The sequence below is a fragment of the Rhodamnia argentea genome, chromosome 1, assembly GCF_020921035.1.
Source record: "Rhodamnia argentea isolate NSW1041297 chromosome 1, ASM2092103v1, whole genome shotgun sequence".
In the NCBI taxonomy this organism is placed as follows: domain Eukaryota; kingdom Viridiplantae; phylum Streptophyta; class Magnoliopsida; order Myrtales; family Myrtaceae; genus Rhodamnia; species Rhodamnia argentea.
The window spans coordinates 4,726,969-4,746,153 of NC_063150.1; the positions used below are offsets into that span (position 1 = coordinate 4,726,969).

Here is a 19,185-nt window from a genome sequence, read left to right on the forward strand (position 1 = left end):
GATCATCTCAAAACCTGCACTGTCCATTCAAAAAGCAAACATTAGAGCTCCCCTCGAAACATCACCACCAACATAATAGGATCCAATTAAGCTTACACAAGGGAAAAAAAATAAAAAGTTAAAAAGACAAAACGCTTAGTGACAACTACACCAGACACGTCAAGTTTCAAGCCAGAAGCTTGCTGCAGAGAATCGTAACCCACAAACAATTCACGCGGCCAGTTACTAATCAAAAGCCGTGCTCTACCGGAAGAGGAAGCGCGAGGCACAAGATCAAACGCTGCATGCTCACTTGTATCGGGCTTGACTTGAATGCAACAAACATCGGAAACTAGGATCGGCGAAAGAATCGCACCGAGAAATCTCATGCACACCGAACGATCCTAACAGTGCGAGAGCGAGAGCGAGAGCGAGAGCGAGACATACCAGTGGTGTTGGAGGTGCTGTACCTTCTGGAAAGCCCTAATCTCGCAAGGGTTTATGTGAGGAGAGAAGTTGCAGGGCAAAGTGGCGACCCACTCGGAGGAAGATCATATAAAAGGGACCCGATTACTAAAGAAATTGATACATCGCCGGTAAATTTAAAAAAAAAAACAAACAAACAAACAAAAGAAAAGAATATCGACTTTTTCAAAATTTTAGAATCGGGAAAAATCCAAAAAAGGGCCTAAAGTCCTCTTGTTTTTTCAAATAAAGATTCTAAATGATCTCTGTTTCAAAAAGGGGCCTTGAATATCCTCATTTTCTCAAATAAGGCCCTGGAGTGAATATTGTTTTAAATAAGAGCTTCAAGTAATCATAAAATTTCAAAAATGGCCGATTTTAAGGGCATTTTCATCTTTTATTTATTTGATTTTTTTTTTTTTTTTAATCTATTTTCACTCTTTTTTCCCTTCATCTCTCTCTCTCTTTCCGATGCGCGGGCCCTCCCTACTCTTTCTTTTGTTTCTTCTCCTTCTCCTTCCTTCTTGCTCCCCCCCCTCCATCTATAGATGCCACCCATGCCACCTCAACCCACCTACGGCCGCGTTGCCGTCGGTCTAAGCCTCCCGCCGCCGCCACCATTTCGGCCCGCACCGAGGAGAGACCCACGAACCCACGAGCTCGGTGGGTCCCCTATCACCTCTTGCTCATCGCCACCCACTCAACCACCGCTCCACCTCGCGCCACCGCCCATTCGGCCCGCCTTCCTGCCCCGTTCGAGCCCGAGAAGCCGCACCCGACCCGTCCTTGGCCGTCGCGCCACCGAGGACCGCGGCGGCCCCTCTCGAAACTCGACACCACCCCCTTCGTAGTCACGACCCCTCCGGGCCATGCGTTGCTTAGGTGACCCCCGCCCGGTCTCGAGCGACGACCCGCGCCCCGATCGGGCGAGGGTCGCCGATCCCACACAAATGCGGGAGAGGGCCCGACCCTCTCTGGTGACCTGCTTTGGCTAGTGACGTCGGCTCACCCGTCGCCGACCCCCATAAGAATGCGCCGTCAACCACACGGTGGGAGGAGCAGCTTTTTTTTCTTTTTTTTTTAAATTATAAATAAAAAGGGAAAAAAAAAAGAGGAAAATGAACAAAAAAAATTAAAATGTGAAATGACGAAAGTACCTTGTGCTATACCCTTTTTTGAAATTCTGTGGCTACTTCAGGCCCTTAATTGAAACACACCATGTCACTTTGGACCCTTACTTGCAACATAGTTCATTTGGGGTCCTAATTTGAAAAAATAAGAGGACTTTAGGCTCTTTTTTGAATTTTTCCCTTTTAGAATCCCTTGTTTTGTGAAAAATATATAATTTTAAAATAAATTTTTTTTAAATGACCGTGTATATCTGTTGAAATAATTAGCTAATAAAAAAATTCTCATCATTTACCAAAATTTATATTTAAATATTTTTGTGAATAATGAAATTTTTTTCTTTATTTATTTTTAAAAATGATATAACCGATATTTTTAAGAATATATTAACGGACATTTAAAGTTAATTTTAAATTATTGTACCTTTCTTCAATTTAATGAATAGATATATTAATTTTTTTTCCATTTTAACTTGAAAGGCGGTACATAACTATCTGTTAGGGACCACGATTTTAAATATTACTGCCTTTGGGGCAACGATGTTATATTTCTTAAGTGATGGTGAAAATCTTTCAAAATGAGCTACTGCGCTCGCTTCTTTTATCAATTACCCATTAGTTATTTTTTCATTTACATGTCGAGCTTGCATATCTTCTAGTGGCAAAAGTGCGCACGCGGTGCATGTGATCGATGTTTGAATTGATTTGTGAAATTATAATAGATCTTACTAAGAAGTGTTCGAAATATCGACTGATAAAAAGAAACTATTGACACGATACGAAGGAATTGTTCGCAAGTAACACAAAAGAAAAATATTTTAGGGTCTGAATTTTGATGTCAAGTTTGTTAGTAAGATGAAAGGGTGTGAGACATAAATAAAAATTAGAAAAAACTTTAAGAAATGGCAGTATTGCACGAAGCCCCATTATTTTTTCAAATAAAGATTTGAAATGGAGCGTGTTTCAAATAAGAACTTTAATTTCTCTCTCTTTTTTTTTTTTTAAGAAGGGCCTGAATTTTCTTTATTTTTTTTCTTTTTTTCCTTTTCTTTATGGCTTTTTTTCTTTTTCTTTTTTTCGTTTTTTTCCCTTCCTTCTCGGTACAGCACACCTCTCTCTCTCTCTCTCTCTCTCTCTGTCTCCGACGCTCTGGATCTCTACCACCACCATGAGTTCTCCGTCGTCCCCTCCCCCACCGGATCAAGATCCTACGCCAATGGACCCTCCCAACCACCTAGAATCGTTCGAGACTCAAACCCGAACCCTATTCGCAGTTCGACGGGGACTCCCAGATCCTCGTCCAGGACAACGACTCTCTAAACCAAGATGACCCCAACCCAGTCCCCCGCGCCGTCCCCACGAGCCCAAGACCCGAGCTTTATGGCTCCAGTTCCCACCTCCACCTTCTCTCGCCACGGCCCCAAAAACAAAAAGGCCTTGCTGAAACGGGCCGCCATGGAGAGGAAGTCGCAGCAGATGCTCGAATTGCTCGTCGAGACCTTCAGTTCAGACCCCATCCCTTTCGCCCCTGTCAAGGCTCTCGACTTCTCGCGCTACGAAGATCTCCTGCACCGGCTGGGCGAGGAGGGCGACCCTCTCCTGGGCGAGGGCTGCACCACTCGCTCTTGCTGAAGCTGGCGACCAGCTGCGCGATTAAGTTGCCGCGCAGGGCCCTATCAAAGTCCTTGAGGCAAAAAAAGAAAACAGAAAAAGAGGAAAATAAATTTTTTTTATCGAAAGGAAAAAAAATAAATATAAATGACAATAATTTCCTTAATCATGCCCTTTTTTGACAGGGCAACCAGGCCCTTATTTAAGAAAATAATAGCACTTTAAGGTTTTATTTGATATTTTCTCTAAAAATTATGAATTCATGCATGTGTCCAATGATACAGTATTTATAAAATAACTAATGGAGGATATTTAGGGAATAAGAAAAAGGGAACCTGATCCTTCGAAGTAAGAGATCCTCTTTATATAGATAATTGCTATGGCTGCTTACTGAAATTTCTAAACATAAAGACTAATGCCAGGTGAAAATAATGGTTATGATACCAGCATACCTCGCAAGGTGGGGGAGGGGATAAAGAAATTTGACCTGTTGGACTATTTATAACCTGATCTAAGCCCGATCAATCCGTTTGATGAGTCTAACCAGATTCAGTATGAAATAGATATTTCATCTAGTGATTTCTCAATTTGCTAATAAAATGTTAATTGGGACCTTGGATATCGAATGACACAGCTTGGACAAATTTTATCAATAAAAGCCCTGCAATTCTTGACGGGTAATGGTTGACTATCGATTGATTAACATGCGGGCAGCCAATGAACCGAGCATATCTCAAGTATGGATCCATCACGATATTCCTTGGGAAATGATTCCCGTGTGAATATCATCATTGTTTCCCGGGAAAGTAACAGCCAACACTGCCACGACCCGGCGCAAATGTTGCGTGCATAGACTCGGAGATCGAACAGGATGCACAGTGCACTGGCATGGAGTGTCTATGATTCTCTATCATAATTCATTTGATTTCTCCTGGCATTTTTCTCTGATCAGTGAATCCACAGTTTCACTAAGCTGTAGTTTCGTAGTAAGCATATCTGAAATATCTGACCCCCGAAGTGGGAAGCTCCGAGCAACTACCAACATGCGCATATTGCACTAGTTCGCTCTTGATGATTATGAACACAACGTGAATCATCATTCTAGGCAGTAGACATATACATACAGGTCAAAAACCACCCCAATCAAGATCGAATGCCAACTGGATGATGGGCAGCCTCTGCCAGTCGAGCGCCTAGAGAGCTTCGATTTGGGGAACCGACGACATCGTCCATTCAGTCTTTGCTCGCCCTACAAAAGTGGAAGACCATAATGCATTTAACAGAAAGCTACCACAACTGAATCAGGGAATGTCCTTGCTATCAGATGCATAAGCCTAGAAGCACATACTTGTAAACCTGGATGTTGATGTAGTAATTCTTAACTAGACACGTCAACTAACTATGGAGGTAGTACTTAAGCCAAGCAAGATGACGATCTGATTGTCAAGATCAATGCCTACCTCACCAAGTCATTATGATAATGAAAACAGATTTCCCTCGCGTCTAGTTATTGGCACATTTGCCAAACTTTAGTGAGAAGTTGTGTTTGACAGCAGCAGAAGCAACTTCAATCAATCGTGAGGATAGAGAGAGAACTTACCAGGTGACACATATTCTGGCAAGCTGACATACTTGGGACATGAGCTTTTTGATAAGCTCATATCTTGTAGTAGGATAGACCCGACCGCACACTCTCGAGGCTGTAATTATAGTGGAAATTCAGGCGATGCTATGGGTTAAGAAATAAAAAGACTTAAAGAATTGGCATAATAAGGAATAAAAACAATTCCAAAATATAAGAAGGAAGTTAGCAATCACTAATAAAAAAACAGCTAATAAAAAACCTAAAGAACCTGGGATGGGTTACCCAGCCCTACATGTAGACGCAATTGTTTAATAAACGGAGTGGAGTAGACGTTGGTACTTCTAGCAAAGTATCAAAACTCAGAACAAAAGCACAATATGATTCCAAAAGAACCATCTCTCTGAAACAAGTCGATAAAACGCATACTCAGCGGCTAGCCGAACCATATGACTTCCCACAAAGTAGATCTGTTTTTCTAGTGTATCGAGATCTTCTAGAAGGACACTGCAAGCTTCAAGAGGAGAAAAAGGACTAACCTGAAAGTCCTTATAGAAGCATAAGTAAAGCTCCTCCAAAGCCCCATTGGAGCAAGCTATTTCTGGGGTCACATGGAAAGCATTCTGAATTGCAGAAACGATGCCCCCAATAGGATATTTTTCAGTGTTGGAAGGCAGATATCCAGCATCATTTAGTACTCTCTGGCATCACAGTGAAACCCAGGAATCATGTTAATTTGAAGCCAGAGCTCCAGATTGAAATTGATTAAAGTCGCTGATACTTCCCATAAGGGCTTTTTGCTCTAAGTTTTTGGAGTTTTGAAAGCAACTGGGCATGACTAATGCATGCTGTGGTGACATGTTCAGTGTGTGCATATCAGGGGACATGTACATGGATATGATAAGTTGTGCCTTGTATGGCAAAGTGAAAGGCTATTTGATAAGTGGGTGCTAAGTGGAACCAAAATGTACGAGGCCGAGAAGAGCTCCATAGGTCCAATATCTAGCAAGGGTCTTGGCGGTGAATTTAGTATAAATAGGAACAGATTTATTATTATTTGGTGAAAGGCCAAGAAGTTGAAAGACACGAGAGTGAGTGAAAATAGAGAGAATTCAGAATTCTCTAGTTGTCTCTATTTTCACTCTCAACTCTCACAGTTTTCGTGGCTTCTTAGCAGCTTGCACCAGACTCACAAGCACACACCTATTTTACACTAAATCCCTCGCCAAAGGCTTGATCTTATTTGACAGTGCAAAGAATGTGGAACCACTACCAACTATTTTAAAAACTTAAGCTATTAAATGAATGTGTGGTCAAATAATTAAATATTCTAATGCCTCTCAAGTTTAAGCTGGATTTTCCAAATGCGACAATATATAGAGAAGGCAAATAATGCGACCTGAAAATATTTGCACTTATGACCTCTAGTTCTAACACCATGTAAAAGCTTAAACTATTAGATGAAAGAATGATTCAATATACTAAGTATTCTAAAAGCCACAAAGAGCTTCTTCAGCATTGTAGATATTGTCCACCAAGAACAAGATGAATTTTTAAATTTTATGGGTTTCCACTACTACGCTCAAGGAAAGATTCTCTACATATAACAACAGACTTGTAGAAATTAAGGCTTATAGTAGATGCACTTCCGTAACTTACAGTGATATTGTACTTGAAGTAGACATTCAGAGTTGTTAAAAAGTAGTTGTACTCATCTTGCAGTACAGGAAAGGAGCAAGTTCCATGCTTCTCTGTCGTGGAATCACAAATATCAAATTAAGGGCTAGTAAATCTGCCACGAAGAAAGGTAGTTATTGTAGACCAAATGCATATAGATTGACATATAGATCGCTTTGGACCTGCTCAACCAAGCATCCGAGCATTAGAGACCAAAATTGCCAAACTCCAACAAGAAAAGTGACAGTTTATTTAAACTTCTGATACAGTTTTTCTAACAACCTATAGGCCAAAAAAATCCTCCCAAAACCAGCAGCATCCTGAATTGACAATTCTTGTAAATAGTGATCTTGTGGCAGATCTTATATGCATGACTCACATTTAAATCTCCACGTGACAAACAGCCTGATGTTCACAAGGCAGACGTAGGTTCCACAGCATTTTAGGTGGTTAAAACTATAGAAAACACATTACTAAGCAATTTGGTCTAGAAGTACCAGTCAAAAAGAGAGAATACTCTCCCTACAATGAGTTTCTTTTTGTATTTTTGCCAGAACAGTGAATTTCTCTTATGCATGTAAACAAGGAAACTTCGTCATTTTTTCTTTTCTTTTGGCCAGATAAGCTTGGACTGTAGGAAACTTGAGAGTTCTTTCAAGTTTGGAACGAAAACACCTTAGGAATAGTTACCCGTGTTTAACCTTCATCAATATACGATTAATGCCATAGCTAATCCATGCTATTATGCACTTGCTTTGGTGATAAGTTCCAAGAGAAAATGCAAATATAATTGAAGTGTTCTGAAATATTTATTATAGGGTAGAAGGAGAAGACACTTACCCCACTGCCAATATGCATCAACAGCAGCAGAAAATTGTCAGTCCAACATAGCGGTCAAGGAAACAAAAGAAAAGAAAAGTAAAATATTTCCACAATAGCAGCAACCTCATGAGCCCAGAATGATCCTTTTCCGCCATGACAAGTTGAAGATGAACCACAACTTAAAGATGGCCAGTATTTATCAAGTGCACCAACCAATGTAGAGATCTGCAAATCCAATAAACAAATCACAACAGGTATATGTAAAGAGAGCTTGCTTGTGTTTTTCAAACAAAGCTTGAAAAATCAACCCCCGTAGACAAATAAAAAAAATGAAGGGACATTGGATTTTCAGAAAACTATTAACACAGTTCAGTTAGGAATTGAAGTATCAGAGACGTTAATAATCATATCAAATCAGTAGGCACCTCACAAGATTCTTATAAAGAGAATATTCAAGCAGATATGCCATTGCATTGAATGCATTACATCACCAACCTCGACCATCTTAATTTTCAAGCCAGAACACTTTTCAATGTCAATGCAAGAATGCACCATCACAAGCATGAACTTCATGCAGCTTAAAAATGATTAACCAACAAATAAGAAATATACCTCTTTTTCATTGAAACGAGATCGACTGCAACAGGCAGGCCAACTTCCATCATTGTAATCAGGCCATAGTCCGTCTGCCTTTCAGGTACAAAGAAAAATTTAGTCTCTCTGTAAACTCCATGCCAACCGATGCCATGTACAAGGAAATCATGTCACAGACCAAGACAACATTTAAAATTACAGTTGAATTCAGAGAGAGGAAAAGGTCTTCTATTTCGTCCAGGCAGCATAAACAGTATTGCATTTATGACAACATTGGTCGTACTCACGTATAGTGAACTCAGCTGGAGAATTTGAGCTGTAACAAGAGAATAGAAGAAGTGAGTTTTTCCAGCCTAACATGTGTGAGCCAGAGAAAAATAACACAAGTTTGAGAAGGACATTCCACATATCCCGGAAATATAAGACAAATGGTACTAAAGAGCAAAGGAAATAAATAAATTGAGGGCAATGATCAGCATGTTAAAGATACTTTCAGCCCCACTTTACGAACTACTTCCATCTCACTCAGAATGTGAAACCGCATTTCAATCTTGCAATAGATCAACCAATTGTGGTAACAAGAAATTCAAATAGCACAACCACGAAAACCTTTGGTGGATGTTAAAATTTGTAATCATATTTTTTCTTGAATGCCCGAAAATAATTTCTTCAAATAGAAATGCCAATTTTTCTTGCTCAAAGTATTCAGCTGGACTGTAGGTATGGGCACGTGTCACGGACCAAAGGTTTTCAAGGCCAAACACGCCAAGGAGATGACCAAGATGGCCGGTCATGCCTTCAAACTTTTAGGGGCATTATGGGAAATATATGTACTCTAGATATTTTTGTACCGAATGAGGATAGATGGTAGATAGGGAGGCTGGATCTCCACCATTCGATGAAAGGAAAATCAACGGTTGTAAAGAGAGAGACTAGTGTATAAATATAGATACCCTCCCCCTCATTTGTATCATCCAACATTTGAGCAATAGCATGCAATCTTTTTTGGAGCTTTTCTCTAAACACTTTCTCTCTAGGATTCGGGGCCAAGTGAAGAGTGGTCGATGCTTTAAAGCTGAGCTTAGGCGACTCAAGCAAAGGGATGAACGAGTCACTCAAAGCCCAAGTGCTGCATGGTCACAACCCATGAAACACGTGGCAGGGCAAGGCGAGGGATTGCATTTCCCGTTCCCACCCCCTGCGGCAGAGCTTTGCCCTGCCACTGTCCCATGCCCATGCAAGATGGGGTGGGGCACATCCTCACGAGACACAGGGCACCCCGCGAAGCATTGTGCTCCGTTTGGGCAAAAAGTATCATTAATTTTTTTATAAAGAATTTTCATGACAATATGACTATGCTATTTTAAACTTAGTGATATTCTATGACTAGTTATTCAAAGTATCACAATCTCTTAGTGTGACTCTACTTGTTCATATTACTTTTTAAACAATTAACTTAACAATAGTATTTTTCCTAGCTTTAAAGTAAGTGTGTGATAAATTATAATGAGTTATATGATATAATTATATATTTTAATACATCACCTGAAACAAATACGCATAAACATATATTTGTGAGCAAATATACGGCAGATTAACAAAGCAGGGTAGAGCGTTGCCGAACCAAATGCCTCATGGGGCAATTTCACAGGTAGAAAGGATTCTGATTCCTATTGACCAAATGGTAAATCTCATATTCTAAGGTCATCCTCTGTAGCTCCTTATTTTTACAAGAAAGAAGAATAGCTCCTTAAGATGAATCCCGACGACACTGATTACATTCTGCAGCCTGGACAATATAATCAGATGCTACTGAGACAAGTTGCTTCAGTTATTCTTCAACTCTCTGATGTTGGAATAGAGTCTTATTTTTCTCTAAATCAACGTTAGTCTTTGATTTGTAATGGAGGGCCTCATTCCTATTGCAGCATAAGGCAAAACCCCTTTTTTCTAGGTCCGTTACCTCTCAATTTCCATGTGATTTGCCACATAAAATCAACCCTGAACAGACAACCCGACTTGTACCCTTCAATATATTCTTGATTTCAACATATACACGGCAATGAGCTAATCAAGGCCAACCGCACTATACCAGATGACCTACGATCCCATTGAATAAGGACCTCTAAATGAACTTATGGTACCGTTTCCTGGATTATTAACTTTCATTTTCCCTAGTGTCGTTATGAGCTCATAGGCTGTCAACACAAAGCAATAGCCAAAATTCACCCACAACTTTATCTTCAATCACCACACCGCCATAATAATCAACAATGCATATAACACAGGTCGCAGACTGCGGAAACGACATCCCAATCAAAGCACGGTAAAAGCAATCTAATATCAAATCCACGGAGCGCGAGACACGAGTCACCGATCAAAGGCTAAGTATCTGGAATCAACGAAACAGATGACAAAATGTTAATTACCCGCGGCAACAGGCGTTGGAGGAGCAGCAATGGCGAGTCCGCTGGCAGTATGTGCCGGGCCATTGCATCGCCAGCTTGAAGTAATCGAACTCTCTCTGGTTGCCCCCCTCATCAGCCTCTCCAGTTGTCACCATCGCTACGATCGCCGCGACGAGAACCGTCCGGCGAATGAGAGACGAGGAAGAAGCCATCGAAGGAGAGAGAGAATCGAACGCGATGGATTCGCATAATGCACGGACTTATGAAGGGGGAGGGGGACACAGAGAGCAGCTGGAATCGGGAAGGGCAGAGTTGTCAATTCGTTTGTGATCGACGGTAACGGACAAAATCCCGAGCCGGGAGCTACCAGTGGTGGAGCGACACGCGGCGTTCAAAGCGAAATGTCCACTTTAGCCTTTACCCTGTCGTGGACTAGGAGAGTCTGGGGACGTCTACTTTTAGCAGTTACAGTCCAACATACGCAGGGCCTCGTGAATGGGCTCGGGCCGACCCGTCAGAATGAGTGGATCCGTTTCTGGGCGGCCCGATCCGTCACATGGTGGGCGCCAACTCAATAAATGTCTGGTTTTTTTCGGACGAGTCCATTTTTCTAGCCTCTATGATCTTTGGGGTTCGAAATCAGGCCGGTACAACCCGGTTGCCGGCCCGAATCTGCTCCACCATGTCGGTTCACAGAGAAATTGGTCCGGTTCTCGGTTCCAAAAACTGGGAACCGACCTTAATTGGTTAGATTCCCAATTTTATATCCTTAACCGGCCAATTTTATTCAAGAAATCTAAAAGGATAGAATTTGAAACAAAAACTAATTACGAGGGGATAAATTCTTTTGTTCCTTCTTTAAACAAAAAAAAAAACATTCATAAAATTAGATATATTTAGGGGTGTGTAAACCTGGACCGGACCGGGCCGGACCGCCAGGTTGGTCCGGTCTTTGAGGTGGATGGTCCGGTCCCCTGTCCCAATAAATGGGACCGGTGACTAAGCAGTTCGGTCCTCGGGTTTCTTATATTGAGACAAGACCGGACCGGCTCGGCCCGAACCGTACCGCCAATAATATATAATTATTTATATATAAATATATACAATTGCAAAAAAAAATTGAAAACAAAACAGAATAATAAAAGTCCTTTGCCCATTTTTTTCCCAACCTTGCACGGCCGCACTCTCCTCCTCAAAACTCTCTTTTTAGTCTTATTTTCCATTTTGTTTTTGGTCATATTTTCTCTCTGCAGACTTTTTTGAGTGCGGTTGGTGATGTTTTTATCATGTAATGGCTGGATTTGGTATTGAATTCGAACATTTTGGTCAAGTTCGTCGATCATAAAAGTCATAGCGAGTCGCTATGTTTTTACCATGGCATAGTTTATTAAGTTGACTAGATTTTCATTAGTTAGCGGTCTTACTGGGCCAGGACCGAAACCAGACGGGGCCAGGCCCGGACCGAGACCGCCGATCCCGGTCCGATCCTTGGTCCCGAAAATATGGGGACCGGGACTACGGTCCGGTCCTCGGTTCCATGTCGGGACCGGACCGGACCGGCCGGACCATGCACACCCCTAGATATATTTGACAGGTTTGGCACATGCATATCATAGAAAAGTAAAATGAAACAACAAAAAGGAGCTCGACCGATTTTACGATGATGCGTAAGGTCGATTTCCGATTCCAAAAAGTTAACAAGTTGGATTCCAAATTTTGGATCCGGAATCGATCACACCAATATGACCACAAGACCCACTCCATATCTAAATTTTCCCAATTCGACGTCGTCGACTGCAATCTAGAAGCTTTGAATACATTGGACTTTCTAAAGTTGGAGTCAAATCAGTGACAAAAGATAATACCAAAAAAATGACATGACATAAAAGGACAACAGAAACCCAAAGGTTTATACCCACTGGGAAGGGCGTTTTCGTCATTTCATAGAGACACATGACTCGCATAACGAAACTCATCGATCGCGAGGGCACATATCCAACAGAAATAACCACTCGCTCGTTGAAAACCCCCCAAAAGCGACCCCAACGAAACCCTAAATCCGAAAAAAATATTCAAGCGGGAGATTCTAACTTCGATTTCGATTCGCTTCGACAATCTGCTTCAATTCCTTCTCGTACTCATTGGATTTTCGTGAATTCGCGTGGAACGCTCTGAATTCGTCCGGCGTCGTAGAATTAAAGCTCCAAGCAACCCCGTGAGTTGTTCTTCTTCTCTATCTCATTCAGCTGATGATCGAAACTTTTCGAAGCCGCATTTGGCGGGATGCTTATGTAATCCGACTATACACGAGTACAGATTGGGGAGTTTGTCGTATCCATTCAACGGGTCTGGGAATTGTGACTGCGTGTTGAGGTTTAGAAGAGCGACTGGACGAAGTGCAAGGTCGGGCGTCCAGGATCCATGCCAAAGGTTTGCTTTCCTAGCTGACCTGAGATTGTTGGCGCTTCTTCTTGGATTATACGTATCTTCTTGATGTGCCTTTTGATTTACTTGCAGTTTCTTGGTGGGTGGGTGATGGGTCAGTTGCTTCGTTGATTTGTGATGCACTAGATGGTGACGCTTGCCTTAAGTGTTGTTGTCTTTTTTGTGATACGTGAATATAAAGTTGAATGTTGCTATATGGGAATCTCTGTATACATCGATAAGTTCTTGGTCTCTGTTGGATCAAGTCATAATTTTGAGCGGGGAGTTCTCTGGACATTTTGCACGAAGGGGTACCTTCCGAGTGATATATATGCCTCCAAGCACAAAACTAAAGAGTAAATTGTTAGCAGTCCTTGGAGGTGGGGCCTTTGTTGGACCTATGTCGACTGAGTATGGCCATTAAGGACTATAAGTAACCCCTGTTTCAATTACCTACACTGTATATTTCAAAAGTGAGACCTATTGTTCTGCTAGGTGTTAATAAAGCATAACCTCCTTATAAAAGGACGGCGCTTCAGCTAAACTGGAATTGATGATATGCTTTGAAGGTGTGACCACGTTATAAGACCACTATCCATGGGATGGAGGTGAGAGCCATTGTGGATGTCACTTGTGGAAAACTGGAGGATTGCTATGTAAAATAAACTTCTGTATAGGTCATATGAGAAGCTTTGCTTGCATTTGGAGTTTGTTCGACTTCTCACTGTAATGACTAGCTTTTAGTGTTGATATTATCAGAAATTAATTTATTTTAAAGTCGACATTATCAGAAATTTATTGTTTGACAGAATCATTTTGCGAGCTCTGCAACTGGCATTGCTATTAGGGTTCTTACTTTTTAATGGCCGAAATGGTTTATATCTGTCCCCAAACGCTTCAAAAATCTCTTAGATGTACTTGGGAAAGCAGTCTTACAATTAGATATTGCATTGTTATTAAATAACTTTGTAACTTCATATAGATGAGGCTTTAGATAATTGTGTGAGGATGTATCTAAAGGGAAGCAAACTATTACCAGTTATCTAAAGATATTTCATGGAGTAAGTCATAGATGCTGCCCACAAGATCAAATGTGCTGATGTTGCTCAAGAATTTGATTCTCTTTCCAAAGTTTGGTGGATTAGACTATATTGAGAAATCTAACCGGATTAAGATTTGTCTTTTCTTTGTAATCTGGTTAGTTTCTTATTCAATAAGTTCATCTTACTGGTAGTTCTGTTTTAGTCCTATTTGTATTCCAGGTAGGTTTCCTGGTATTCTAGTTTAGACAAATATGAATCTACAAGATAATTGTAGTTTTTCCTTTCCAGAGTTTGACAGAGTTTATGAAGTTTCCAAACTCCCCCCCCCCACCCCCACCCCTTCCTTTTCCTCTTCTCTCTCCTTTTGAATGTAATATTTGACCAGAAAACTGTCACTAAAAAATTGAAAGAAGCCTTAGGAGAGAAGTAAATAGAGAAAAATGGGTCTTCTGGGGTTGGATTATTCTGCTGGATCTCTTTTCCTAGCTTAATATCTGTTTAGTTTTGTCGATCTCCTTTTTATATGCTTGCAATCCTTAGGTTTCTTCATTCATTTCCCAAAATGCGCTGTTAATGCTTTATCACTCTGTTTCAGATCAATCATGGATCCTGAAGGCAAGAAGTTTGGAAGTGGTAATAAGTTATCACTTATCTCTTTTCTCTTTCCCTCCTGGTAGCAACCTTTTTTCACCTCTCTATGTGGTCATTGTAGAGCAAATACTTGAAGACCAGCAATGCTCTTAATATTTATTTCTTTCAGAGCGTCTCAAGTGCCCGTCATGGCATGGAGAAGATGTGAATGACCATATGATTATTATATATCAATAGATGTGGCACAACAATTAGGTTCATATAGCTAGTGAGTTGAGGGAGGAACTGGCACTCGAGGAACCACAGATCATTCCATACGGAACAAGTCTTTAGGGATTGGAAGTCTACGATGGTCTACCTTTTGCTTTTGTTGCTTTCGACCTTTCAAAGTTACTTGTCCGGGTGACTTATGTCTCTGAGGAAAGTTTAATAGCCCATCATTGGCATATTGAATTATCTGCACCTCGTGGCTTTGACTCTAAATGTGGTGGGAGGGGCCATGAAGAATTGGACATGTGTTGGTTTTGAAACTCTTCTCTTCGCTATAGAATTCTGAATTGTTTGTTTAATGTCTCTTTTCTTGTCGTGGCAAGCTTACTTCCTACAACCTAAATCTAGGGTGTTGCATTTATTTGTTCTTCTCTTTGTCATCTTTCTCTGGTGGTCTCCATATTTCGGTTTGTTTCCAAGTTGATCCTATCTTCTTTTGGTCTTCTCTTTTGGGTTATTTACTAATAGCATAGTAAATTGTTTGACCTTCAGGGCTTAGGGAACTCACCGGTGCTGTAGATCTTATCAGTCACTTCAAGTTGTTGCCCCACTATGAGTATTTCTGCAAGCGGACACTACCATTGTCAATATCTGATACCCCCTACCTTCACAATGTTGTGGGTGATAAGACAATTAGAAAAGGAGAGGGGATGCAACTGGACCAACTTATTCAGAATACATCTTATTCTCAGGGATCTAATGTGCACATACAGCCTTTCGACCTTGAGATTCTCAGAGATGTTTTTCAACTTAAGGAAACTGCACCTGTTGAGCTTCCTCCAGTACGTATTATGATGAGCAAACTTCTTTTTCTTCAATTGCACGAAACAAATTCTTCTCCGATTATGTAACCTTAGTTCCTTGAACCTTATGGTGCCTAAAGCACTGTCGTTTAACAATGTTTTGGCCAGAATGCTGATTCACCTTTTGTTCCTTTCAAGGAGGAAAAAGGCATACCGACAATTGCAGGAAAATCAAAGGGTGAATCAAAAGACAAAGATAGAAAGCATAAGAAGCACAAAGACAGAGATAAGGAGAAGGATAGAGAACATAAGAAGCACAAACGCCGTCATAGAGATCGAAGTAAAGATAAGGAAAAGAAAAAGGATGGGAGTGGACAGCATGATTCTGGAGTTGATCCTTCAAAGAAGCAGAGTGAGAAGGTGAGAATCTGACTTACTCAAAGTAAGTAAAGGGCTGACAGCTAAATATACTGCATATCCCGGCCATGCATGAGGTTAAATAGTATTTGAAAAGGCATTCAACTGAAGTCTTGGATTCATTCTTTTCTTACCTTGCATTTTTGGATCTTTGTGGATTATGATCCTAGTCTACTATAAGATTGAAGTGAGGTATGTACTGAAAACTACTTGATTATAAGTTATAATTTGTTTCTTAATAAACTTTTGGGCGACCCAGGAGATGATTTATAAGACTTGGAATGGTGCATTATACTGATTTACAATCATAATAGAATAACATGCTACCATTTGTACTTAATTGCATCTGACCTATCATTGCTTCATGACAGAAAAGGAAGCATGACGAAGATGAAAATCTTAATGACATCCAGAAGCGTAAGAAAAGTAAGGTAATTACAAATGCTCAACACATTTTGCTTGGGCTTCAGGATGGTTGCTTTATCTTGTCATCCTTTCTTTGATGTATTACTAGTATTCCAGCACATGCTAAGCTCGTGTGCAGTTAAGTGATTGCGTGAGGGGAAGAAAATGAGTAGTATATCCAAGGAAGTGACTGAAGTGGGAAGTTAACAATTCGCACTGGTGTCATAGAATTACTTCATTTACATCTTATGGAGATCTGTTAACTATGTTTCATTCTTTAATGCAAGGCTGATATTGGAAAGCCATTATTATGGATAGTTTTTTCTTTGCGCTTTTGAATGAGCCATCCTTTCGCTGATATTTGCAGCACAAGAGTTCAAAACTTGATGAGGTTGGTGTGATAAAGGTAGCTGGCTGAGAATGTGGCATGCTGTTGCTCAAGTATTAGTCTTTAGATGTTAACAGCAGCTTGGGAGGGATTTTGTCCTATCAAATTACTGGAGGTATGCATAGATAAAGTGCCTTATAACTCGACATTGCTTTGATGTGCTTTAAATTTCGGTTTTGACTGATTGGACAAAATAGTATTTTCTGTGGCCTATTTCACATTAAGTATTCTATTCTAGATTATAATTTAGAGGAATATTTGGTTCAAAAGGGACTTAATATATGAAAGGACTGCCTCATGGTTTGATGAAATATTGCCTGATTTTCTTAAACCGTGGCAATTGGGATAATCAGTTATGAGAAGCTGTGAGTAGCCACTACATGCTGATGTAGCTTGGATGTTGGGAAGAGAGAGGGGGAGGTTGGGGCCGGGAATTGGGGGAACACAGGAAAAATAGATGTCATATGTTTTAAGACTTACGTAAAATACTTAAAAGAAAATAAGAAGTGGAAATTATGCCTTTTTTAAAATTACTGCATTTGTATTCAAATGCTCAATTTGGACATGATAAATCATTGAATTAAAAATCATCGTGGTACTTTTATCTGATTGCCATTCCAGTTGTTAGGAATACTCTACAAAGAAGAATCTATAATTACATATAATGCAAGCTCAAAGGAGGATTTCGACCTCAAATTTTTCCTAAAGAATTTCATGAAAGCCCATACAAATTGTCGAGATGAACTTTTATTTTCCAATAATGGATAAAATTTAATTGAAATTTTCAATTTTAATATCTAACGAGATGATCAAAAAGTAGTTCCTCAAATCTTTCATTTTTTGAAACTTGAAATGCTTTTCAGATTTACAAAATCTGCATTAATTTGTCTGAATTATATCAAATCTTCATATTTCTCTCTCTTTTTTAGTTATTTTAAGTTTTTTCTTCGTTACTTGGCTTTTTATTTTATAATCATTCTAGTTATATGACCACGAAGAGAAGGTTATGAACAAAATGTACATTTTATTCATGAATACGACTCTTCATTTGATTCATGAATATGAAGAGAAGGTTATGAACAAAATGTACATTTTATTCATGAATACGACTCTTCATTTGATTTTTAATTTAGCTCGTTACATTACATAAGCATCTAGTGGGAATGACTTACCAAGTAAAGAAAGCAACGGAACGACTATGAAAAATTTTAGATTTGTTTTCTAAAATTGTGTTGACAATAGTCTTGGAAGGATCTGGTAGAGAGAGAGAGAGAGAGACAAAGAGAGCTTGGTGGGAAAAAGGAGGTGGACCACGGCAGATATGGAGCTTTTAATTGAAGTGGGCTGGGGGGGCCATGAGCCCAATGTTTCACATAGTCGAACCACCAGTTACACAAAACTATGTATGAGTAGAAGGCTTTTCACAATTATTGGGAGGCATGGCCCCTATGGGGCCCCTCTTGGATCCATCCTTGTATGCCCTTTTGCAGTATTTTTTTTTTTTTTTTGGTTGAACGCTCTTTTGCAGTTGGCTTGGTTGTTAACAATGCAGATGGAGAGTTGATTGATAGATGTCCGACAGCAAAGTTTTTGGATTTAGTAGTTGGATTTCTTCTGCAGGATAACTCCAGCTATGAAAATTGATTGCATGTGTTTTCATATTAGGGGTATGTTGCTCAAGGATGCTTGTTCCATTTGGCAGCCCATGAAATACCATCTTAAGTCTATCTTTGCCTTTGGGCCTGCATTAGCTTCTCCTCTTACAGAACTGATCTGATTGCTGTTCTTGAAGACGTGGTAGAATTTGCTTGCTGTATTTTTATTTACCTTAGCACTTGAGCTGTTTGTGCATCCTGCATTTATGCGAGTAATTTAGTTGCTTATATCCGTGAAGGGACATGTAGCTTTCAAAATGTAGGTAGCGGTTATCCTGAATTTCAACTGTTGGCAAAACTTCGTTGTTGTTTTGAGCTCTTCCTGTGCAGAAGATAAAAATTCAGCTCTTGGCCTCCTTGTGCAGATCAAATGTCAATGGGGTAGGAGTATAACCTGCAGATGATAGCGATCGCGGGAAAACGAACTCTGTTTTTAAAGGAGGGCTTTGTAGATCTCGTGTTCTCCTCACTCTTTGTGGCTAATTCGATGCCAAAAACTCAAATTTGTCTACATTCAATTATCTGTTTAGGAGATGCTTAGTGTTGTGAATAGTCTCAGTGGATCATCAGCTTTTGGACTGATGAATAGGATTTGGGGGATAGGGTATGTGTGAATGCTGTTATCTTTCCCCTTATGTTGATGTACATGACTCTCTTCTCGTCAATTGTTGGCAACTTGTAAATGTGAGGTTGATGGTGGCATGTCTTCAAATGATCTGATCATTTTTGTACGAGTATTAGTGGAAAGCTTTGTGTGTGATGCCTGGTGTTTAAAATTGTGCTCGTTCAAGTGGTTCTTGTCATCCGTGAGAATGGAATTTTGCCCAAGAAGTTGCAAACTCAGTTGCAGATCACCGAAACCAGACTCTTCCATAGAATCGGTTGCTCTCCTCACTCCCGAGCCTTTGGGCCTTATTTTGTAGAGGCGCTCGGGATTTGTTAATCCATCAGGCTTATGATATAAATAAAATAAGTTTGTTTTGA

General features: G+C 40.2%; 2 protein-coding genes across 6 annotated transcripts; one reads left to right on the plus strand and one right to left on the minus strand.

Annotated features, from left to right (window-relative positions):
• Positions 1 to 4,145: 4,145 nt before the first annotated feature.
• On the minus strand, positions 4,146 to 10,501 carry LOC115757260 (ribonuclease 2). The gene is made up of 9 exons (XM_030697426.1): positions 10,287 to 10,501; positions 8,145 to 8,173; positions 7,876 to 7,949; positions 7,387 to 7,488; positions 7,282 to 7,285; positions 6,424 to 6,515; positions 5,304 to 5,465; positions 4,783 to 4,882; positions 4,146 to 4,431 (listed from the first exon to the last, which is right to left on the minus strand). The coding sequence occupies exons 1-9, from the start codon at positions 10,475 to 10,477 to the stop codon at positions 4,376 to 4,378; spliced, it is 810 nt and encodes a 269-aa protein (XP_030553286.1). The 5' UTR covers positions 10,478 to 10,501; the 3' UTR covers positions 4,146 to 4,375.
• Positions 10,502 to 12,243: 1,742 nt separating this feature from the next.
• On the plus strand, positions 12,244 to 18,961 carry LOC115757262 (mediator of RNA polymerase II transcription subunit 19a-like). Of its 5 annotated transcripts, XM_048282628.1 has the most exons (9): positions 12,244 to 12,480; positions 12,582 to 12,695; positions 13,678 to 13,750; positions 14,328 to 14,365; positions 15,086 to 15,375; positions 15,535 to 15,756; positions 16,125 to 16,179; positions 16,526 to 16,661; positions 18,567 to 18,961. In XM_048282628.1, the coding sequence occupies exons 3-8, from the start codon at positions 13,746 to 13,748 to the stop codon at positions 16,543 to 16,545; spliced, it is 630 nt and encodes a 209-aa protein (XP_048138585.1). In that variant the 5' UTR covers positions 12,244 to 12,480; positions 12,582 to 12,695; positions 13,678 to 13,745; the 3' UTR covers positions 16,546 to 16,661; positions 18,567 to 18,961. The 5 variants fall into 5 exon arrangements, with proteins under 5 accessions (XP_048138585.1, XP_048138579.1, XP_048138581.1 ...); XM_048282622.1 differs by lacking the exon at positions 13,678 to 13,750 and having other exon boundaries at positions 12,246 to 12,480; positions 14,273 to 14,365; positions 16,125 to 16,184; XM_030697431.2 differs by lacking the exon at positions 13,678 to 13,750 and having other exon boundaries at positions 12,247 to 12,480; positions 16,125 to 16,184.
• The last annotated feature ends 224 nt before the right edge of the window (positions 18,962 to 19,185 follow it).